General features: G+C 33.3%; 2 protein-coding genes across 2 annotated transcripts in view; both read right to left on the bottom strand.

The window, feature by feature from the left end:
- Nucleotides 1-55: 55 nt before the first annotated feature.
- LOC121119539 (uncharacterized) lies at nt 56-4822 on the bottom strand. The gene is made up of 6 exons (XM_040714234.2): nt 2769-4822; nt 2513-2692; nt 2070-2459; nt 1547-1995; nt 1311-1489; nt 56-1209 (listed from the first exon to the last, which is right to left on the bottom strand). The coding sequence occupies exons 1-6, from the start codon at nt 4413-4415 to the stop codon at nt 572-574; spliced, it is 3483 nt and encodes a 1160-aa protein (XP_040570168.1). The 5' UTR covers nt 4416-4822; the 3' UTR covers nt 56-571.
- Nucleotides 4823-8264: 3442 nt separating this feature from the next.
- The window catches only part of LOC121120649 (carboxypeptidase B), a 28275-nt gene continuing 19079 nt past the window's right edge, over nt 8265-17460 (bottom strand). The window contains exons 4-8 of the mRNA XM_040715519.2: nt 14213-14326; nt 13044-13396; nt 11363-11630; nt 11156-11308; nt 8265-10314 (exon numbers count right to left, since the gene is read on the bottom strand). Of these exons, the coding sequence (XP_040571453.1) occupies nt 10090-10314; nt 11156-11308; nt 11363-11630; nt 13044-13396; nt 14213-14275 (1062 nt within the window). The 5' untranslated portion in view covers nt 14276-14326 and the 3' untranslated portion in view covers nt 8265-10089. The remainder of the gene's footprint in view (nt 10315-11155; nt 11309-11362; nt 11631-13043; nt 13397-14212; nt 14327-17460) is intronic.

The following is a 17460-nucleotide window of genomic DNA, read 5'->3' as shown; positions in this document are numbered from 1 at the left end:
TAGGGAACGAATGCTCTTTGGTATATATTATTTAGAATAAATATAAAGTCCTCAGTTTTCATTACAAAATTATCATATTCGAATCGATACTACGATCTAATAAAATATATGTATACTGAATATAAGAGATCAATGTTTAACAAATTTCATTGCATTATAATCCGAGTTAGTAGTACACTATTTAGAAAGATCTTTTTTTTTTCTTCACATTTTAAACCAGGAGTAGATATCCATAAACTCTCTAAATTCGAACAATCATTGTCTATAATTTCATTCACATAACATTATCTTCGTCACTCTTTAAGATGTATTTTGTGTGCAGTTCTTTTATTAAATAAAATTTCATACAATTTTCTCACAAACACAAGTAAAGATTTTGACGATGTATCTTTTCGATTACTATGAAAGGGAAAAAAATATAAAATCCACTGAGAAACTGATGCACATTGATTATACAAATGATGATAATATGGCGGAAGCGATGAATAAGATCGTATAATAAGGAAGAAATGCAAAAGTCACTTCGAACAAAAATAAAGAGCAAGTTTTAAGTACATAAACTAAAAAAAAATTATGAATCTCCACAATTTTCTCGAGGTTCTGAATATTCGTTGTCTATTCTTTCATCTGAGACATCACTCTCAGAGACTCCTGCAGTGGGGGCGGGTGGTGGCGTAGTAGAATTGGATAGTAGTGGTTGATTAATGTCACTTTGGCGTTCTTCACCTGCCTTATTAATATCTCCTTGGTTGCTAGTGTCTACTATTTCCTCATCTTTCTCTAGTTCTACTACTTCACAACCAATGGTGTTACCCACAGGAGCAGGATATTCAGATTTAATCCGTTTTTCCGCCTTTTCAAATGCTTGTTGAAGTTGCGAGGGTTTTGTAGAAGAAGCAGAAGGAGAATAAGTTGAATCGTTAACTACTTTTTCAAGTAATTGTAGAGTTGTTGCAGAGGAGTCTTCTACAATACTTCTTTCTTCAGGCTTTCTTTGTAGACCTAAAAATGCCAGAGGACCTCTTTCAACAGGAACTCTATCATCTGGTTTAGGCCCTTTTCGAGAAGGATCCGTAGAACTGCCAAAGTAGTTGTCCTTGAGTATTTCTCCCCCACTTATTATCAATGATAAATTAGTTTTGATTGCTTTAATGGCAGTTTCCTTGTTTGGATATGCAGATTTACATCCAAAAATACCCATATGTTTAGCTGAAATGGTAAAGATATAATTTAAAGAAACAGAGTTTTTCATCTCCTATGGTGAATAAACACTAACATAAGTAGATGTATTGATAATTTTTGAGCCTTACCCATTTTGTTGCCTGAAATAGTACTGAATCCACATACACAGAAAATTTCATCATCTAAGATACAAGGCGCACCTAATGTGTATACAGGTTTGGAACTTCCGTGAAATAAATTATAATGCACTGAGATTGCTTTTGAACAACAAGTGGAATACCGACACTTTGTACAACATAGGTATGCTCTGTACAATAAATAATTGTAGATCATTTTTTAATAAGGTCATTATACAATTACTTACGCAAAATGACCAGGGTTGGTGATCCTTTTGCTACACTCTCCACAGTCCTCCTTTTCAACATTGTACATGACCATATCCTCAAGATTTTGCGCAGCAAATGCCATTTGCGGTTGAGATTTCAAAAACCCGGATTTTTTGGCGGCAGTTCTTGCTAACCTTTCATCTGGTCTGGGCATTTGAATGGCCTCCTCATTTCCTACGTATTGATAAATCTCCAGATGTTCAAAATCCTTAAAGGATGCATGATCTCGCATAACATGATTCCGAAGATAATCATTTTGTATAAAACAAAGGCTACAACTTTTACAGGTATAACCCTTTCTATCGTTATGCGCCTGGAGATGAGATACGAAAGCAGAGGCAATGCAGGAATTATAACCTCTATCGCCCATGAGGGAATATGTTTTGAGACATCTCGGACATTGTAGCTTATCTGTTCTATCATGAGACTAGAGTGGAGTTCACAAAAGAAAAGAGGGGCAAAAGTTACCCATATACTTCGTTGGATAATCAAGTTACTTACTTCATGAAAATGATCGATGAGATCTCGATGTGATGAGGAGCGATAACCACAAACATTACACGCATATGGTAATTCAGAGCGTACATGAGCCTTTGTCATATGATGGATAAGATGATTTTTTAACTTAAATTCCTCGTCACAAATCCGACAAACAAAACTAAAGTCCTTTTTGAAATGATAAGACTCCATATGAGAATCCAATCCGTTCATTGTTTCAAAGTCTCTACAGCAATATTTACATTGATTAAGATCACTTAAATCCACTGGAGTCAATCTCTCAGTTTCAACATGAAGAAACAAATGCTTCATGAAGTCAATGTTATTCATGTAGACTTCACGACATAAATGACATTTGAAGGCCATGTCGGCTTTAAATTCATTCAACAATATCTAAGAAATATAAGAGCATATTGATAATGAATTAATAAAATAAATTAATTTACCTTCATATCTCCAGGAAGTGAACCGTAAAAGTATGATTCTAAATCGACCAATTCGGAGGAAACTTTGATCTTTTTCGATATTTGACGATCAATCTCATTATTAAGGTCAATAGCTCTTTTTTGCCCAGACGAAAGAACTTTTGGAACAGGACTTTTTTCACTCTCAAATGTCGTAGGCACCTAACCAAAAATAAGGATCATAAGAAAAAACAAAACATCACATAGTTTGCTTCATGTTCTTAACAATATCACTTACTGCGACTGGATTCAATTGCCAATTATAAAAAGGATTATCCTGAATTTTTTGTAAGTGAATGACAAAATCTGAAGATGAACTTCGAAGCGACGTTGTTATTTGTGAAACTTTTTTAAGAATGCCATCGAAGCACGCCAATGGAAAATGATACATTTCTCTAAAGGTCAACTCATCTAAAAACTGTTGGATTTGAGATGTATTTAAATAAGAGAGATTGTTTTGAAACATTTTAGGAACGGTGCGCTTAAGGAAGTCCATCACGATGGAATTGGTACTCTCAGGGCGTTTAGAGTTAACACTACATTGAATGACATTATTATAGCCCAATTTGTTCAGCTGCTCTTTATCAACGGAGAAATCCGTTATAATCCAGGAGTTTTTGAGAACCCAATTTGGAAGAGGTTCAAATATACGAGCAAATCGTTCCGATTGAGTCACTCCAAGGGCAGGCTCAGTGGCTCTCAAACGAATAATTCCACATTCCACATCAAGAACACCAAGGACCTCAACCTTGACCTCTCTCTTTGAACTTTCAGCGGAGGTTGTTCCTAGAGAAATCACACCAATTTGTATGGTTTTGCTTGGGCCACCTAAGCCAATTACACCATCATGAACTGCAACCGTACAAACTGAGCGAAACAATTTATAATAAAGGTTTATGACACTATGATCTACTTTAACCCATTGAACAACATTCTGAATATTTGTTTGACAAGACCAGTGATAAATAAGTTTGAGAATAACAGTAGGTGCATGATTGGATGCCATGAAAATGGATCCAGAATATACGGAGATACACTTATTTGCTTTACTCTCATTGATCCAAACATATCCTCCAGAGGATGGAAACTTTTTACCATCCGAGTACATCCCTAGCTTTAGCTTAACTTTGACCCCCGTCACAGGGTCCTCCTCATATTGATCTGAAGGTATGAGACCTTGTTGTATGAGCCATTCAGTGAATTTAGAAGGGCTGTGGATGAGAAGAGCCTTGACTCGGGAGTCTAACTCGGCCCTTTTGGAGTTGAGTTGATAAGAAGCCAGGGTTTTGGAAGGTTTCGGAACAACGAGGAGTGTGGGGATAAAGGGTTTGGAAGAAGGACTCTTTTCAGGAGGGGCGGCTGGACGAGTGAGATCCACGACTGCGGGCTGTCTCATCATTGGTACCTGGACGGGAGCCACCACTTTATTAGGGGGAATGGGAATACTTTGAACCATGGGCCGTATATTGGGGGATCTGGGCGGTGGCGAGGGCCCTTGCAGGGATTTCCCTCCAGAATCAATGGTGCCCAGGATGCGTCCGGTTCGAGGATCCATGATGAGTCGATATCCAGGCTGCTGCTGACCCATGAAAGGAGTTGTGGATATTATACCCTTGGGCGGAGGGGCAGGGCTTGGAATTGTGGACTGTCCTTCCGTCACACGGATCACGACGTTATCATCCTTTGTGAAGCTCACTTTCGAGGCGGATTTGGATAACTTCTCCAGGTACGAGAGCTGAGAAAAGAGATTGTTCTTCCTTTCCCGGGATACAAACATTTGCGCGCTGCTCAAAGGCTCTTCATCACACTCCATGTACAAGGGGCAGGAGAGTGGCGGCCTCAGGGCTATCGACGACGAACTCTTCATAGTCCCTGTCGAAGACATTTTCTAGTTTACTTCCTTCGTAGTACGGAGTTTCAAGATTTTCTCTAGATGTTTTCCTCACTTTATGACGTCACAGACATTCGCAAAAGAAGAAGAAGAGAAAGAAACAACAAACCCTAGCGACAGGGAAAGACAAATAGGGGGAGCTGACAAGGGTTCCTACTCGGCGGCTTGGCTTTCTTAGGCAGCCTGTACATAAATATCTCCGTCAGAGAAGTTTAATGAAGCTGTTGTGTGGGTAATATATATTATTAATAACGTTAAAATCCAAAAGAAAAATCACTTAATTAAATTAATGGCTGTTTCGGCTGAATACTACCCCTTGAATATACTAAAGCTAGCAGCTATAGACAATGCAACAGTCTGCTACATACCTTGACACCTCTCCTTTTCTATGAAACAAACTCATGACGTCAACATAATCACACTGCACAGCCGGCCGAAACAAGGACTTCCATATATTATATATTTTGTAACATATTTTATTTTATAATAATTTATTGAGGTGATACGATATAGGGCCAGAGAACGATCACGACACTCTACTTATGCAGGCTTATGGCAGAGAGCTTATACATTCTTAATACTCATACATTGCTCTTTTTTGAGACTCTGGTTAATTGGTACCGTACTTCAAAGGCAGGCTTATAAAAAAATCAATTCTACAATGTATTCTAATCGAGAAAATCATGTAACAATTATTGGTATACAAACATCAATTAACATGATGTAAAAACCTTGTTGAATTTAAATAATGATATATTATTGAATTACATGTGGGTAGGATAAGTTGGCCAATTTATTGAGATAGGCCGGTTTGACGAAGAAAAGTTAGTTGGTAGTTTGTATTCCTCTAGCGTCTAATCAATATTTTAGAGTAACGCGCCATGAACCCGCCTTAATGCATCCTTTTAAATATATTTTATCAAACAGAGGCACCGTATGACAAACATTTATATTGCCTTACGGCAAATTTAGATTAAATAGGGACGAGAATTGGAGAAAAATATAGTTAATTTCTTGGCTATATTTTGTAAATAAGAATATATGTACTCGTATAATGCTAGAATATCATATTTAGGTTAGGGTGTAATAACTGATATATAACAAAGCTATACGTTATAGCAGTGGTTCTCAACCGGGGCTTCCGGAGCCCATGTGCTTCGTTAGAGACTAGATACTAAAAATGATATAGGTTTGGAAATCGCTGCGTTCTAGATATATATTTTTGATAGACAGTACAGATTTAAGACCTTTTATTTGCTCATTGACAGTATTTTACCATTTTTTTAAATAATCTTAGTGAAAAAAGGTTTTGATACCTTCTGATAAAATTGAGTTGTTTAATTATGCGTTCTCTAAAATGGCCGACATCAAATATGCTGACGTAATATCAAAACGCTTTATATATAATGTTGTGAAGAAACTGCTGTAACTTGAGCATATAATTAGGCAGGTTGTATTAAAGCTAGTTATAAGTCCAACAAACGATGCAATTATTAAAGTTGCGACAGTCAGGGCCGGCCTTAACTATTACGGGCTAAGATTTAATATATTAAAGAAGAGTAGACAATATAGCACAAAAAGTTTTCCTTGACTAGTTTATTACAAATAAATGTTCAATAGGTTCTTTTTTGACAATTTCGACAGAAAGTTATTTTCTTCACAAATGGCAAAGTTGACAAATGGGGGGGGAGAGAGAAAATGTATTACGGGTATAGAGAGGGTAACTTTCAATATTCAAATTGCATGGTGCACAAGACCACTCCATTTATGAGGGAATATTACGAACCACCATCAATAACAATTGAAGTTTGGCTTGTAATGTCAAAACCTTCACACAGATTTCACTTTCAAACAGAGTATTTAGTCACAAAAGTCCTATTACGCAACAAGAAGTAAAGACTTTTGCATACCTATTGGCTATGTAGACGAATATATTTTTTTTGAGAACATTCAAATTTTGCCCAAATATGACTTGCATTAAAAAAAAAAACAAGAATTCTGAACGTGTTTTTTAATGAATAGATATTTCTTCATGCCGTTTTTTAACAAAATATATTTTGGGAAGCTTTTTTTTAGTACAATTTTTTTAATATTTAATCAAATGACGGTTTTTTTAGAATTACTTTTTTTATGAAAAATCATCTTACGGCCAATTTTAATCATAGTTGTCTCAATATTTAATTTGATGACGTATCAACCATGTTAATTGACCGAATATCCCTGCTACTCCTGGTTATCCATAAGCAGCTTATGCAATTTATACTTAGATGACCTCCCTCAAGGGACGTCCGCAGAAGGTAAGCTGAAAGCCCCTCCCCAAATAAAGGAATTTTTACTTTTTATTAGAAAGTTTAATTTAATTTAATTATTCAAACTTTCTTTCAAAAAATTTATTTTTTGGAAACAGCATTGAAAATTTGAAATTTTCTCGTAACAGTTTTATATTTGAAATTTAATCTTTATAATTTTTTCTCAAAAATTTTAGTTATTTGTAAACAGCTTTGGATTTTTGATTTTTTTTCCAAAAAATTTTATGTTTGAATTTTTTTTTCATAAAATTCATTTTTTTGTAAATAGCTGTGGATTTTTGAAACTTTTTCAGAGAAAGTTTGTATATGATTTTTTTTTTAAATAAAATTTAACTTTTTGTTAGCAATAGTGGATTTTTGAAATTTTTCTCCAAAAAATTTAATATTTGAGATCTAATTTTTGAAATATTTTCCAATTTTTTATTATTATTTGTGAACAATAAAAATAAGCGTGAAAATCCGGACAATTTGAAGACGGGTTGGGAGGAGAGTAGCTAAGCTGTCATGACGTTTTATTAAATCTGATGTGATTTGAATGAAGCCTGAGCTTGAAGAAAGTTTTTTCAAGTTTTTGATCTTATGCCCTTGTGAGATTTTGAGATCTTATGTCAATTTGCACCATAAAAACATTAAAAAAAATCATATTTCAGTTGGGAAAATTCGTTTACAAAAAATGAAGATATTTTTTTCCAACAGTATCTTCACACTAAAAGGAATTCGTAGAGTGAGCAGATAGTCACAGATACAACTTGAAAAAAAAGATTTTAGCTTATCTTGAGACATAACTTCAACTGTTTATTCTTTCAATTTTTAAAACTATTCTTTAGCTCTCAAATTTTTGATATTATTTTATAAGAGGTAGAAACAGAAACAGTAACACAAACTTATGTAAATCAAGGTTAATAGAAATACAAGGTTAGATCATCATGCAGTCAGGCTTGCTAGAATTTTCAATCTGATGTATTGTACCGACTGCTGGACAAGACAGGCAGATTTTGAGAATTCGTAACCACTCATAGTTTATGACGTTACTATTGCTAGAATTTTCAATCTGATGTATTGTACCGACTGCTGGACTAGACAGGCAGATTTTGACAAAACACGCAATTACTCATCTACTATGACGTCAATATTAAAAGCGCGGTGGAAGTCAAACATCAGTCGTCCACGCGTTATGGTATAAACTTGTATTTCTATTAACCTTGATGTTAATGAACGAAAAATCGAGCAATTTTATCGTTTTTCTAAAATGATGGGAGGGCTCCCGCTTTCGCCTGTTTTTTAAAACAATGAGGGCGCTCCCGCTCAATAGTCCTTTTAAAATGCAAATGCCACTCCTTATATAGCCAATACATATTTTCTGGAATCACTCAGATGTCGCCTTAATTCTACTCCGAGCCCAACAAGGACTTGCACTTATTACTCCCGGTCAAATCCTTATTGTTATTCTTTGCTATGAATATAACTTATCATTTTGTTAATTAGTTACTACAACAATGATAAATTATGCTTATAAAACTAAAATATACAACAATTTGAAATTTAAATGCGATTTTATTTTTACAATTTATTTTACGAAGACCTTAGGAAGTGGACTTTAATGTTCTCCAAGAATTAGGGACAAAGGAAGATACTTCTACCTTGATCATCCATCTCCAGAAGAAATTAGGGATTATATATTTATCACAGGATTAGGTAAAAATACTACAATTTTAGTAATACAATATACATACATGTCAAAAATCCAATAAAAATAGTATTTTATTAAAGAGTACAAATATTTGATTTTGAAATTTGGATTCTGTCATTCTCAAAATAGAGAATAATCCAGAAAAAGACCACAAATGGAAATACATTATAAATATTATAAATTGAAATTTTAAAAGTTTAAATAACCTCAAAATATCGGAGATATTCAAATCTAATTTTGATTACAAACTTATCTAAAGGTGAGTTTACACATATATCAGTCGTGTGATCATAATCAGCGTTGTTGGAAATGAATAATTTAATTTGAAGGAGTCTTTGCAATGTATATATTATAATTAGAGAATTGAAAATGCGCATTTTTTTAAGTGTGCAAAGATATAATTGTACAATTTGCTTTTATAATTTTAGAGGAAAAGATAATCGGATGTAACCGTAGAGATCAAATCGTATCCATTCATTTGAGCAAAGTTAATTTCATCGAGTGTCATTTTAGCAGCATATATTTGAGCTAGCTTTTTTAGAGAGTCATTCATTTCAGCAACATTTTCATATAGTAAATAATACAAGACGGATGACGTTATTATTAAATTTCCTCACTCAACAAAGTGGTGTTAAAATAAAATGGAATAAATCTCATTAGAGGCTTTTCTCGGACTTCGTCTAAATTCTGCAAGCCTCGGTGGAGGGATGAACTTAGAAAACTTATTGCATGGGATAGCATTCAAACTCTACGATTAATCGGTACTTGTGGAGTATGATCTTCAATAAAGGATCTGCATTCTTCTATCATTTTTGTTGTCAAATGATTCATGAGCCATTTTTGATTTGTTCAAAACTACTTAGTTTTTTTTAGGTAATGGGTTCAAGGGAATTGGGAAGAATCTTCTTGGGTGCACTTTTATCACTTTGTTTGCTTCATTGAATGAGGAAATATTCAGTATTTTTAAATGACAAAATAAACTACATATATATATAGGCCCTATAGTCTATAACTATTCTTGCTTTACTAAATGAAAATGTCGTTGAAATGAACAACGCTTAAAAAAAGAAAGAAAGAAAAAAGAACAGGATTCGAAACTTTTTTCCTAAAAAAATTGAAAATCAGTCAAAAAAATATTCTGAATCGTAAAATGATCTGTTATTCATTTTCTAAAAATACTACATGATCTGAAATTTCCTAAACAAGGAATTGATTAAATTTTAAAAAGGCACTTTTTAAATGTGTCAGAGAATTGACAGTGGCTGTACCTCTTTGCAACTGTCTATTCCCAAGCATATTTTTAATTGTAAAAATGTAGGGGGGTCCTCAGGGGGTATGCTGGAGGGCCTGGAGCCTCCCCCCAAACAATGAATTTATGCATTTTACTGGAAAATTTAGAATGATATTTTTTTTCCCAAAAATTTTCAATTAATATATGAATTCTAATTTTTAATTTTTTTTCCAAAAGTGTTTAAAAAAACAAGCCTCCCCCAAAAAAAAAAAAAAAAATATATATGTATGTATGTATAAAATTCTGCGGACATTCCTGACACGTTTGATAGATGTTGAAACCTTCCTTAAGAAACCCAATGGGTTTCATAATAAAAGGACACCATTAAAACAAATCGAAAAAAATATCAAGAAATCCTAACAACAGAGACACAAAATATCATTGCCCCCGAAATTGCGACTTAGCGATTCGTCGAGCAAACTCTCGGATTCCTTGAAAAACACTGAATGAAACCGGGTTTATCAGATTTGCAGGAAGCAAAAATCCATGGCGACCCCTGTCTGGCAATTCAATTAAATATACCCATTTAATACCCAAAGCTCCTTTTGCAAAGTCATCTGCCCCTCCACTTGAACGATATTGAACCTCAGACGATGTTCCGACCTGTAATATAAAAAAGATAACTTTTAATGAGGATTTATAATTCGAATAAATCGGTTAAGGGTCTCAATTTTACCGTGAGATGGGTTTAAGTCAGCGAAGTCAAACTTTTTAATATAATAGGCCTCATTGCCATTTGAAATATTTTAATGGGCCGCAGAACCTATTAAATTAAATTTCATGAAAGATGACTTCATAAAACAAAATAGTGAGTAGCTATAGATTTTCGAAATTTTTCTCAAACAATTTAATTTTTTGTAAAGAGATGTTGTTTTTTGATTTTTTTTCCCAAAAAAAATAATTTTTGTGAGCTCGTGTCTTTTTGAAATTATTCTGCAAAAAATTTATGTTTTCATATTTTTTCGAAAAAATATAATTTTTCAATTTTTTTCCAATTTTTCAAAAAAATCCAAAAACCAAGCTCCCATCCCCCAAAAAAATATAATGTTACAGACACTCCTGCATAGTTATTTAAATTATTTCAAAGTGATGCCAAATAAAAAAATGTTTGTACGTATTATTCGCCTTTTGATGATTTTTTTTATAATTTAAATAAAAAAATTCTACTTGGAATGTACTTAAACATTAAGCGGACCGCAATGCACGTTGTACATCCCTGGTCTATAAATCAACAGCACCCTTCACTTTTTTTTTTCTTTTTGCAAACGACGATTTATTTAGAAAATAGATTTCCAATTATTTATCACGTGACCTTAGAAAATATATATTGATAGATGATAAATCTACTTTCTCCAGGGTTCCTATTTTCTATATCTAGTTCAAGGACGGATCAAATGACTCCTATGCCCCCTATCACTAAAACCTCCCTGAGAGTGGGCCTTACATCATATTTAGCATCAACTCCAGAATATTTGGAAATGGTGTTAGCAATAATGTTGCCCATTTGATGAAGATCTTTCCAATCTTTTACTTTAGCCTTCGTATAGCTCCATGGATACGTTACTTTTTGTCCAAAACTATGGATGGATAAATACGCCTATTAAACGAGTATAAGTTAGAGTATAATAGCATTGATACGATCATTTCTTACTTGAAATATATCACGATGCCCCAATAAGAAATTTCCAAGAGCCCTTGTTTCCGGTTCCGAAAAGGGAGATGTCCCTGCGTAGGTCTCTAAGCAACTCAAACTAGATCCTCCTCTTGCGTGAAGCAATGAATTTTGTGCCAGCCATTTATATCCAAAGTTTCGATTGAGATCTACACCAACACATGCCGGAAGAATGCTTCCAAGTAAACCTCCATTCCTACTCCTGGATTTTCTCCAAAGTCGGTCTTTGCGAAACGTGTAAGCATATCTAAAAGATAATAACAGAAAAAGTATTAAAATCTATGCATGTACAGAAGCGGCTTTTTCTTAGTTGTTAATTTGAATAGACTTTTTTATTTTCTAAAGCTGTTGTAACTAATAATTAATTCTTGAAGACAATATTTCTATATATAAACTAATCACTAGTATGTGTTTATGAAAGAATGAGGAGTTTCTCTTTGGAAGTTATAAATGTAAGTCCTTAATAGAATCAGAGTAGAATTGAGGGTCGACATTGGAGTAATCCCGACAATATTTGTTGGCTATATAAGGAGTAGGTCTAATTACTGGGTTCTAGTGAACAATAAATATTCCTTGGCATACTAATTTACTAAATTGCTCCAAATATAGAACAGTTTTTCTTGATTGGCTATTATAGCCAATCAAAAAATATCACTTATCTATTTTAATAAATCAAAGTTTGTCCGTCAATACCTCATTTTTGAGTGTACTCTAAATATTTTAGAACTCCATGACTACTTGATCCAAGAAGTGAAAATGTTAGCAACGAGAGTATGTAGCTAAAACTTAGCATCATGATAAAAAATAAAAGAAAATTGGAGTACAACAATATTCATAGAGCTAAATTTGTCGTTCAAGATGTTTGAATGCTTGTCGACCCCTCATTTATTCGGGGGCGTCCCGCAGGATTTATATATATATTTTTGGGTGGGTATTTGATGATTTTTTTTAAACCCAAAAATTAACATGTTTTGGAAAAAATTCAAAAAAATTAATTTTTTGACAAAAAATTCAGAATTTTTTTTTCCAAATTTTAACAGAAAATTAAATTTTGCGGAAAAAATTTCAAATATAAAATTTTTAGAAAAAAAATGCATAAATCCACAGCTATACATAAAAACATAAATTTGTTGGAAAAAAAGTTCAAAAATCAATAGCTATTCGCATAAAATTAAATTTTTTGGAAAAAAATTTCAAAATCCACAACTGTTCACAAAAAATTAAATTTTAAGGAAAAAAATTCCGAAAATGAAATTTCAAATTTATAATTTCTTAAAAAAAAAAATTCAAATATTATAGTTTTTTGGAGACAAATTTCAACAAATTCATAGCTATTTAAGGAAAATTAAATTTTTTGTAAACAAATTGGAATAATTAAAATTAAATAAAATTTCAAATATTAAATTTTGAAAAAAGAATTAATATATTAAAGTTTATAGAAAAAAGTAAATTATTTCTTAATTTGGGTGGATTAAATCCCCTCAAGCCCACCCCCTGCGAACGCCCCGTGCGTTTAATATCTTAGAACTGTACTATTACTTGATCTAAGGAACAAGAATGTTGCATTGAGCAGTGAAGATGAGTAGCTAAGGCTCAGTACTTTTCTATATCATAGTATAGTGTTGAATAAAAACAATCTAGAATATAGTCTTATAGTTACCCATCTGGATTCATAACTGGAAGAATATACAAATCAATGGCTTCTAATATTTCTTTATTCTTTTTATAGTTGAAGACAAATTCCTTGATCATATATGTGGTTGCTGCAGGAGAAATCCACTCTCGAGCATGAATACCACCCTCAATAAATATGGCAGGCTTGATGTTGCCTTGAGGAGAAGGAGTTCCAACTTTGAGTATAAGGAGATCCCTTCCTTCATAAGACTTCCCAATGCTAAATACAGATGCAATGCTTGGATTTATTCGAGCAGTTTCATAGAGGAAGTCATGAATGACGTCAATATTTTGAAAGTGCTTCCAATTCATGGAGGAATTAAAAAAAAGAGCGAATATCTACATAGAGAGGAGCAAAATTAAAGCCTCATCTGACTCAAAATTTAGATGAATGGGGTACAAACGTTGTTTACATATTTGTAATTTGTTTACATACCCGACGATAGTGGCGCCACCATGCATTTATTACTGTGTATTAGTACATTGTATCACAGATACATAAATATATAGAGGTGACAAATAGTTTTACTTGTAATAAATATTTTGATTTTGATAAACTTAACACAGCTGTTGCGTTTGGTCTATAGTGCATTACCGAGTGGTCCATTAAAATCGGAACACTTTGAATTTTAATCTTCAATAATATCAAGTTTTATTAATTAACAATATAATTTCAACAAAATGAATACTATAAATAGAAGTGTAAACACAGTTATATTGCTCATAAATACATAATAACCCTGTAATTTAAATATATATATATATATAAAAATCAATTAATAGTTGGTAATTGAAATGGCCAATGTTGTAACTAAATAATGGATTTTAAGACAAAGAAATTGCAACTTTTACGCAATGTTTTTATACAATTTGCAACTTGTACACAACATATATATGCTTGCAATTAAGCAGTCCCTCGATTCGGATCATATCCTGATCAGAAACTAAGACAGAATCCTTTACAGTAAAATAACTATATTTTATATTAAATAATATTATTATTCAGCGAGTTGTATTGTTTTACCACAAAACGGCACCACTCTCTGCCGTTTTGTAAACAAACTGTGTAAGCAACGTTCGTACCTCATCGACTAAAGAATTTAAAATATTTATTTTCTTGACTTATATCTTAAATGAGTTCAGGAAATACTTTACCATTTTTGAATGAACTATCAAATGAATTGATTTTCCTTGGATTTCTAAGGCTTGCTTCTTCATCTTGCCGGCTGAATAAATTAAACAGATCAAAGAAAATACTTCGTTTTTTTCCTAGGGGATGTAAAGCATGTTTTAATAATTGGGTGAAAGTAAAAGTCTTGAGTTTATTCGAAGGATTATTTTGTAATACGTCCAATTATGACATCGAAAGGTACTTTATCTAATATTATATGTCCCTTAGAGGAAGGTTAATATATATACAAGGTTATGCCATCTTTTTTATTGGGCTTACCAGAATTTTCAATTTGATGTAGAGTACCAACTGTTGGGTAAAATAGAAAGATTTTGTCATCATAAAGTGTAACAGTGGTACTCCAAACGTAACAGTCAATGAAGGAAATATATTAATACTCTTGATAACAGTTATACTCTTTGACGACGCAATTAAAAAGTGTGATGGAAGTCAAACATCAGCCAGAAAAATGTTATGGTATAACCTTGTATTTCTATTAACCTTGCCTTAGAGTAGTGGTGCCCATCCCCCGGTCTGTGGATCAATCAGTACCAGACAGTTTAAGATTTAGTTATTTATTTCTGTTTTATTTATTATCCAAGTCTGTGACTTGCTATTTCATCTACAGCTGAAAGGAGAAAAAAAAATATAGGGTATACGAGGTGTGTCCAAAGAGGAAGGTTAGTTATTAAATTTTCGCAGGCAAAGTACATTTGGCGTGTTCGTTTTTTAATAATTGTGCAAGGTAGTTAATTATTTTTGGGATGATTATTCTTAATTGAATCATCGGATTTCACGGGCTACTATGCTAGATGTTCTCGTCGTTCTTTTGTTATTTGCATTCATACTTGATATTATCTTCTTCTCTTATCAACTGTAGATAGAGTTGTAAGTCCCCCTCTATTATTGTCCCAGTTTAAGTCGAGCGGTGTTTTGTTTTGAAATGACCTTATTCTCCTTATTTGAGTACCAAAAAAAACCTAGCTAGCAAAATGAGTCAGAAACATGCACCCTTATAGTACCATCTACTTGTAAAGAAACAATCTCAGGGATCCTATTGATTTCGTATCATGGACATTTCCATTATTGGAGCAATGTGCTAATAAATTTATTATTTCACAGTTTAAAAAAAAGATTGTAATTTTGGAGCCATGTCTTTCCAAAGCTCCATATGTGTACATAGTTGATTCATGTTTACCCCCAGATCTACAGTAAAATTGTGAAGTGTTGACCCCTCCGCAAATTAGAAAAAGATTGGGGCCCACTGCCTTGGAGGTCATTCATTAAACCCCGTGGTTATTTAATGCCATAATTATTATCTCTCCTCGCACCCACGTAGAATTATGCATAGACGGTATATACTAAGTATTTTGCTATGTAAAAAAAAAACAAAACAAAACTGAGAATGAACCTTGTAACTCTGATTAATTGAAGCAGTCATTAAGGGTTAACACATCATCTGCAAGTAGCCACGCGAGGAAGGGAATAAACATAAATACTACTGTATATCTAGCATGAATAAAGGCAGGAATGACTCCAATGTCGATCCCCAATTATACTCCGGGTACAAAAAGGTCTTACTCTTACAATTCCTTAGCATTACACTTTGTCGTTCATGAGCGCGCGCACTTGTAGTTTCAGTATATGCTTATATGTTCTCTCCTCAAAAATAAAAGAATAATCATAACAGCTTTAGAAAATGAAAAAAAAGAAGAAAAAAACTGTTTGGGTTGAAACTACAAAAGCATTGCACATGTTTTAGGTCATGTTTCTTACAACTCTATATTTTAATTAAAAACAATGATTATTGTTGTCATTTTTATTATGTTAAATTTGTACTAAATGTAGGAACATTCTAGAAGCAATCTCTTTTAGTTGACGGTATTATGATCATAGATGAAAATACTATCCACGGTTTGCTCAAAAAAGAAACCGAAAATTAACGTGGTTAAAGAATCTTTGAGAGGAGAGCAGTTCTGCTATCGTGATGTTTCATTAAATTAGCTACGAGGATCTGTGAGATGAAGATAATGAAAACAAGTCCCAAAACATATAAAATAAAGCCTTTGGCAGAAATTACTTCGTTTTTTAACCTCAATTCTACTCTGAGTTCAACAGGGATTTACACTTATAGCTAGGAGTTTCAATTCTACTCTAAGTTTAACAGGGGATTACAATTAAAACTCCCTGAACAATTTTTTTTCATCATTCATTTATACAGACACCCATGGTTACACTTTATACTTAGATGATAATAGGCTACAAAAATAAAACAAAAAACTCGCGGAGAAAAAATGCTTAAGACTTACAACGTTAACTACCGAGTCATCCATTAAAATATGAACACTTTAAATTTTAAAATTCAACAAAATTAATTTATTAATTAACAATGTAATTTCAACTAAATTAACACTATAAATAGATGTGTGTCTGAGCTCTCATAATCAATAATGTAGCCCCCCTTAGAGGCAATGATGGCTTCCAGGCGGTGGTGACAGTCTTGGCATCCGCTGTAGATGTATTCCCTGTCGTGGCGTCTCAGTACTGACTGACAATGACTTTTCAGGGCCTCGGTGTTTTGATGACGGATAATGCAGGTTTTTCCCTCGACATATATCCAAAATGTGTAGTTGATTTGGTTGGCTTCAGGATTGTAGGGGACCCAAAAGTGTCAAAAAAAGAACTCAAAAGACTAATTCAAAAGAGTCATGTAGCAGAGGAGATGGGTTTCTTTGATTGCTGCTGTTAAAAGTGGCCTCCCCACCCTCACAAGGCCCTACCCACACACTTTCTTGACTTTCACAATTCGTAGACTGTGGTCCTGGAAACACCCAACTGCTAGGATTGCACGAACAGAAATTCGTCGATCACGTTCATTTATGATCAATTATGATTTATGTTCATGAGTGTATTTTTCTGAACTTGTGCGTAAGCAAGAGAGCTCAAGTTGGTTTTATCTTGTTACTAATTGTTTATGCTCTTATATCTCCAAATATGAATTAATTTCAATCACTCAACCTTAATTAATTATTGAATTTGTAAGTGTTCAGATTACAATGGACCACCTGGTATAACTTTAACAACTTTTATTTTATGCTAAAATTTAAAACCCTCTATCTTTTTCTGATGTGGCGTAGATCCATGTGGAAAAAATATAAGCAGGTCTATGGATAGCATAACAATCCAACCTGGTCTAAGGACCATCTGTTTTAAGCGTGTCACTTCACTAAGA

The sequence above is a fragment of the Lepeophtheirus salmonis genome, chromosome 6 (genome assembly GCF_016086655.4).
Source record: "Lepeophtheirus salmonis chromosome 6, UVic_Lsal_1.4, whole genome shotgun sequence".
Lineage (NCBI taxonomy): Eukaryota > Metazoa > Arthropoda > Copepoda > Siphonostomatoida > Caligidae > Lepeophtheirus > Lepeophtheirus salmonis.
Note: the sequence above shows the minus strand (reverse complement) of the source record. Positions and strands in the feature narration are given on the sequence as shown.

Bases quoted from the DNA above. Each gene is read 5' to 3' on its own strand.
- LOC121119539 (XM_040714234.2), bottom strand. From the start codon at position 4,415: ATGTCTTCGACAGGGACTATGAAGAGTTCGTCGTCGATAGCCCTGAGG. The intron at 2,693-2,768 runs GTAAGTGATATT...ATTTTTGGTTAG, and splicing joins GGCAATTGAATCCAGTCGCA to GTGCCTACGACATTTGAGAG. The intron at 1,490-1,546 runs GTAAGTAATTGT...TTTATTGTACAG, and splicing joins ACCAACCCTGGTCATTTTGC to AGCATACCTATGTTGTACAA.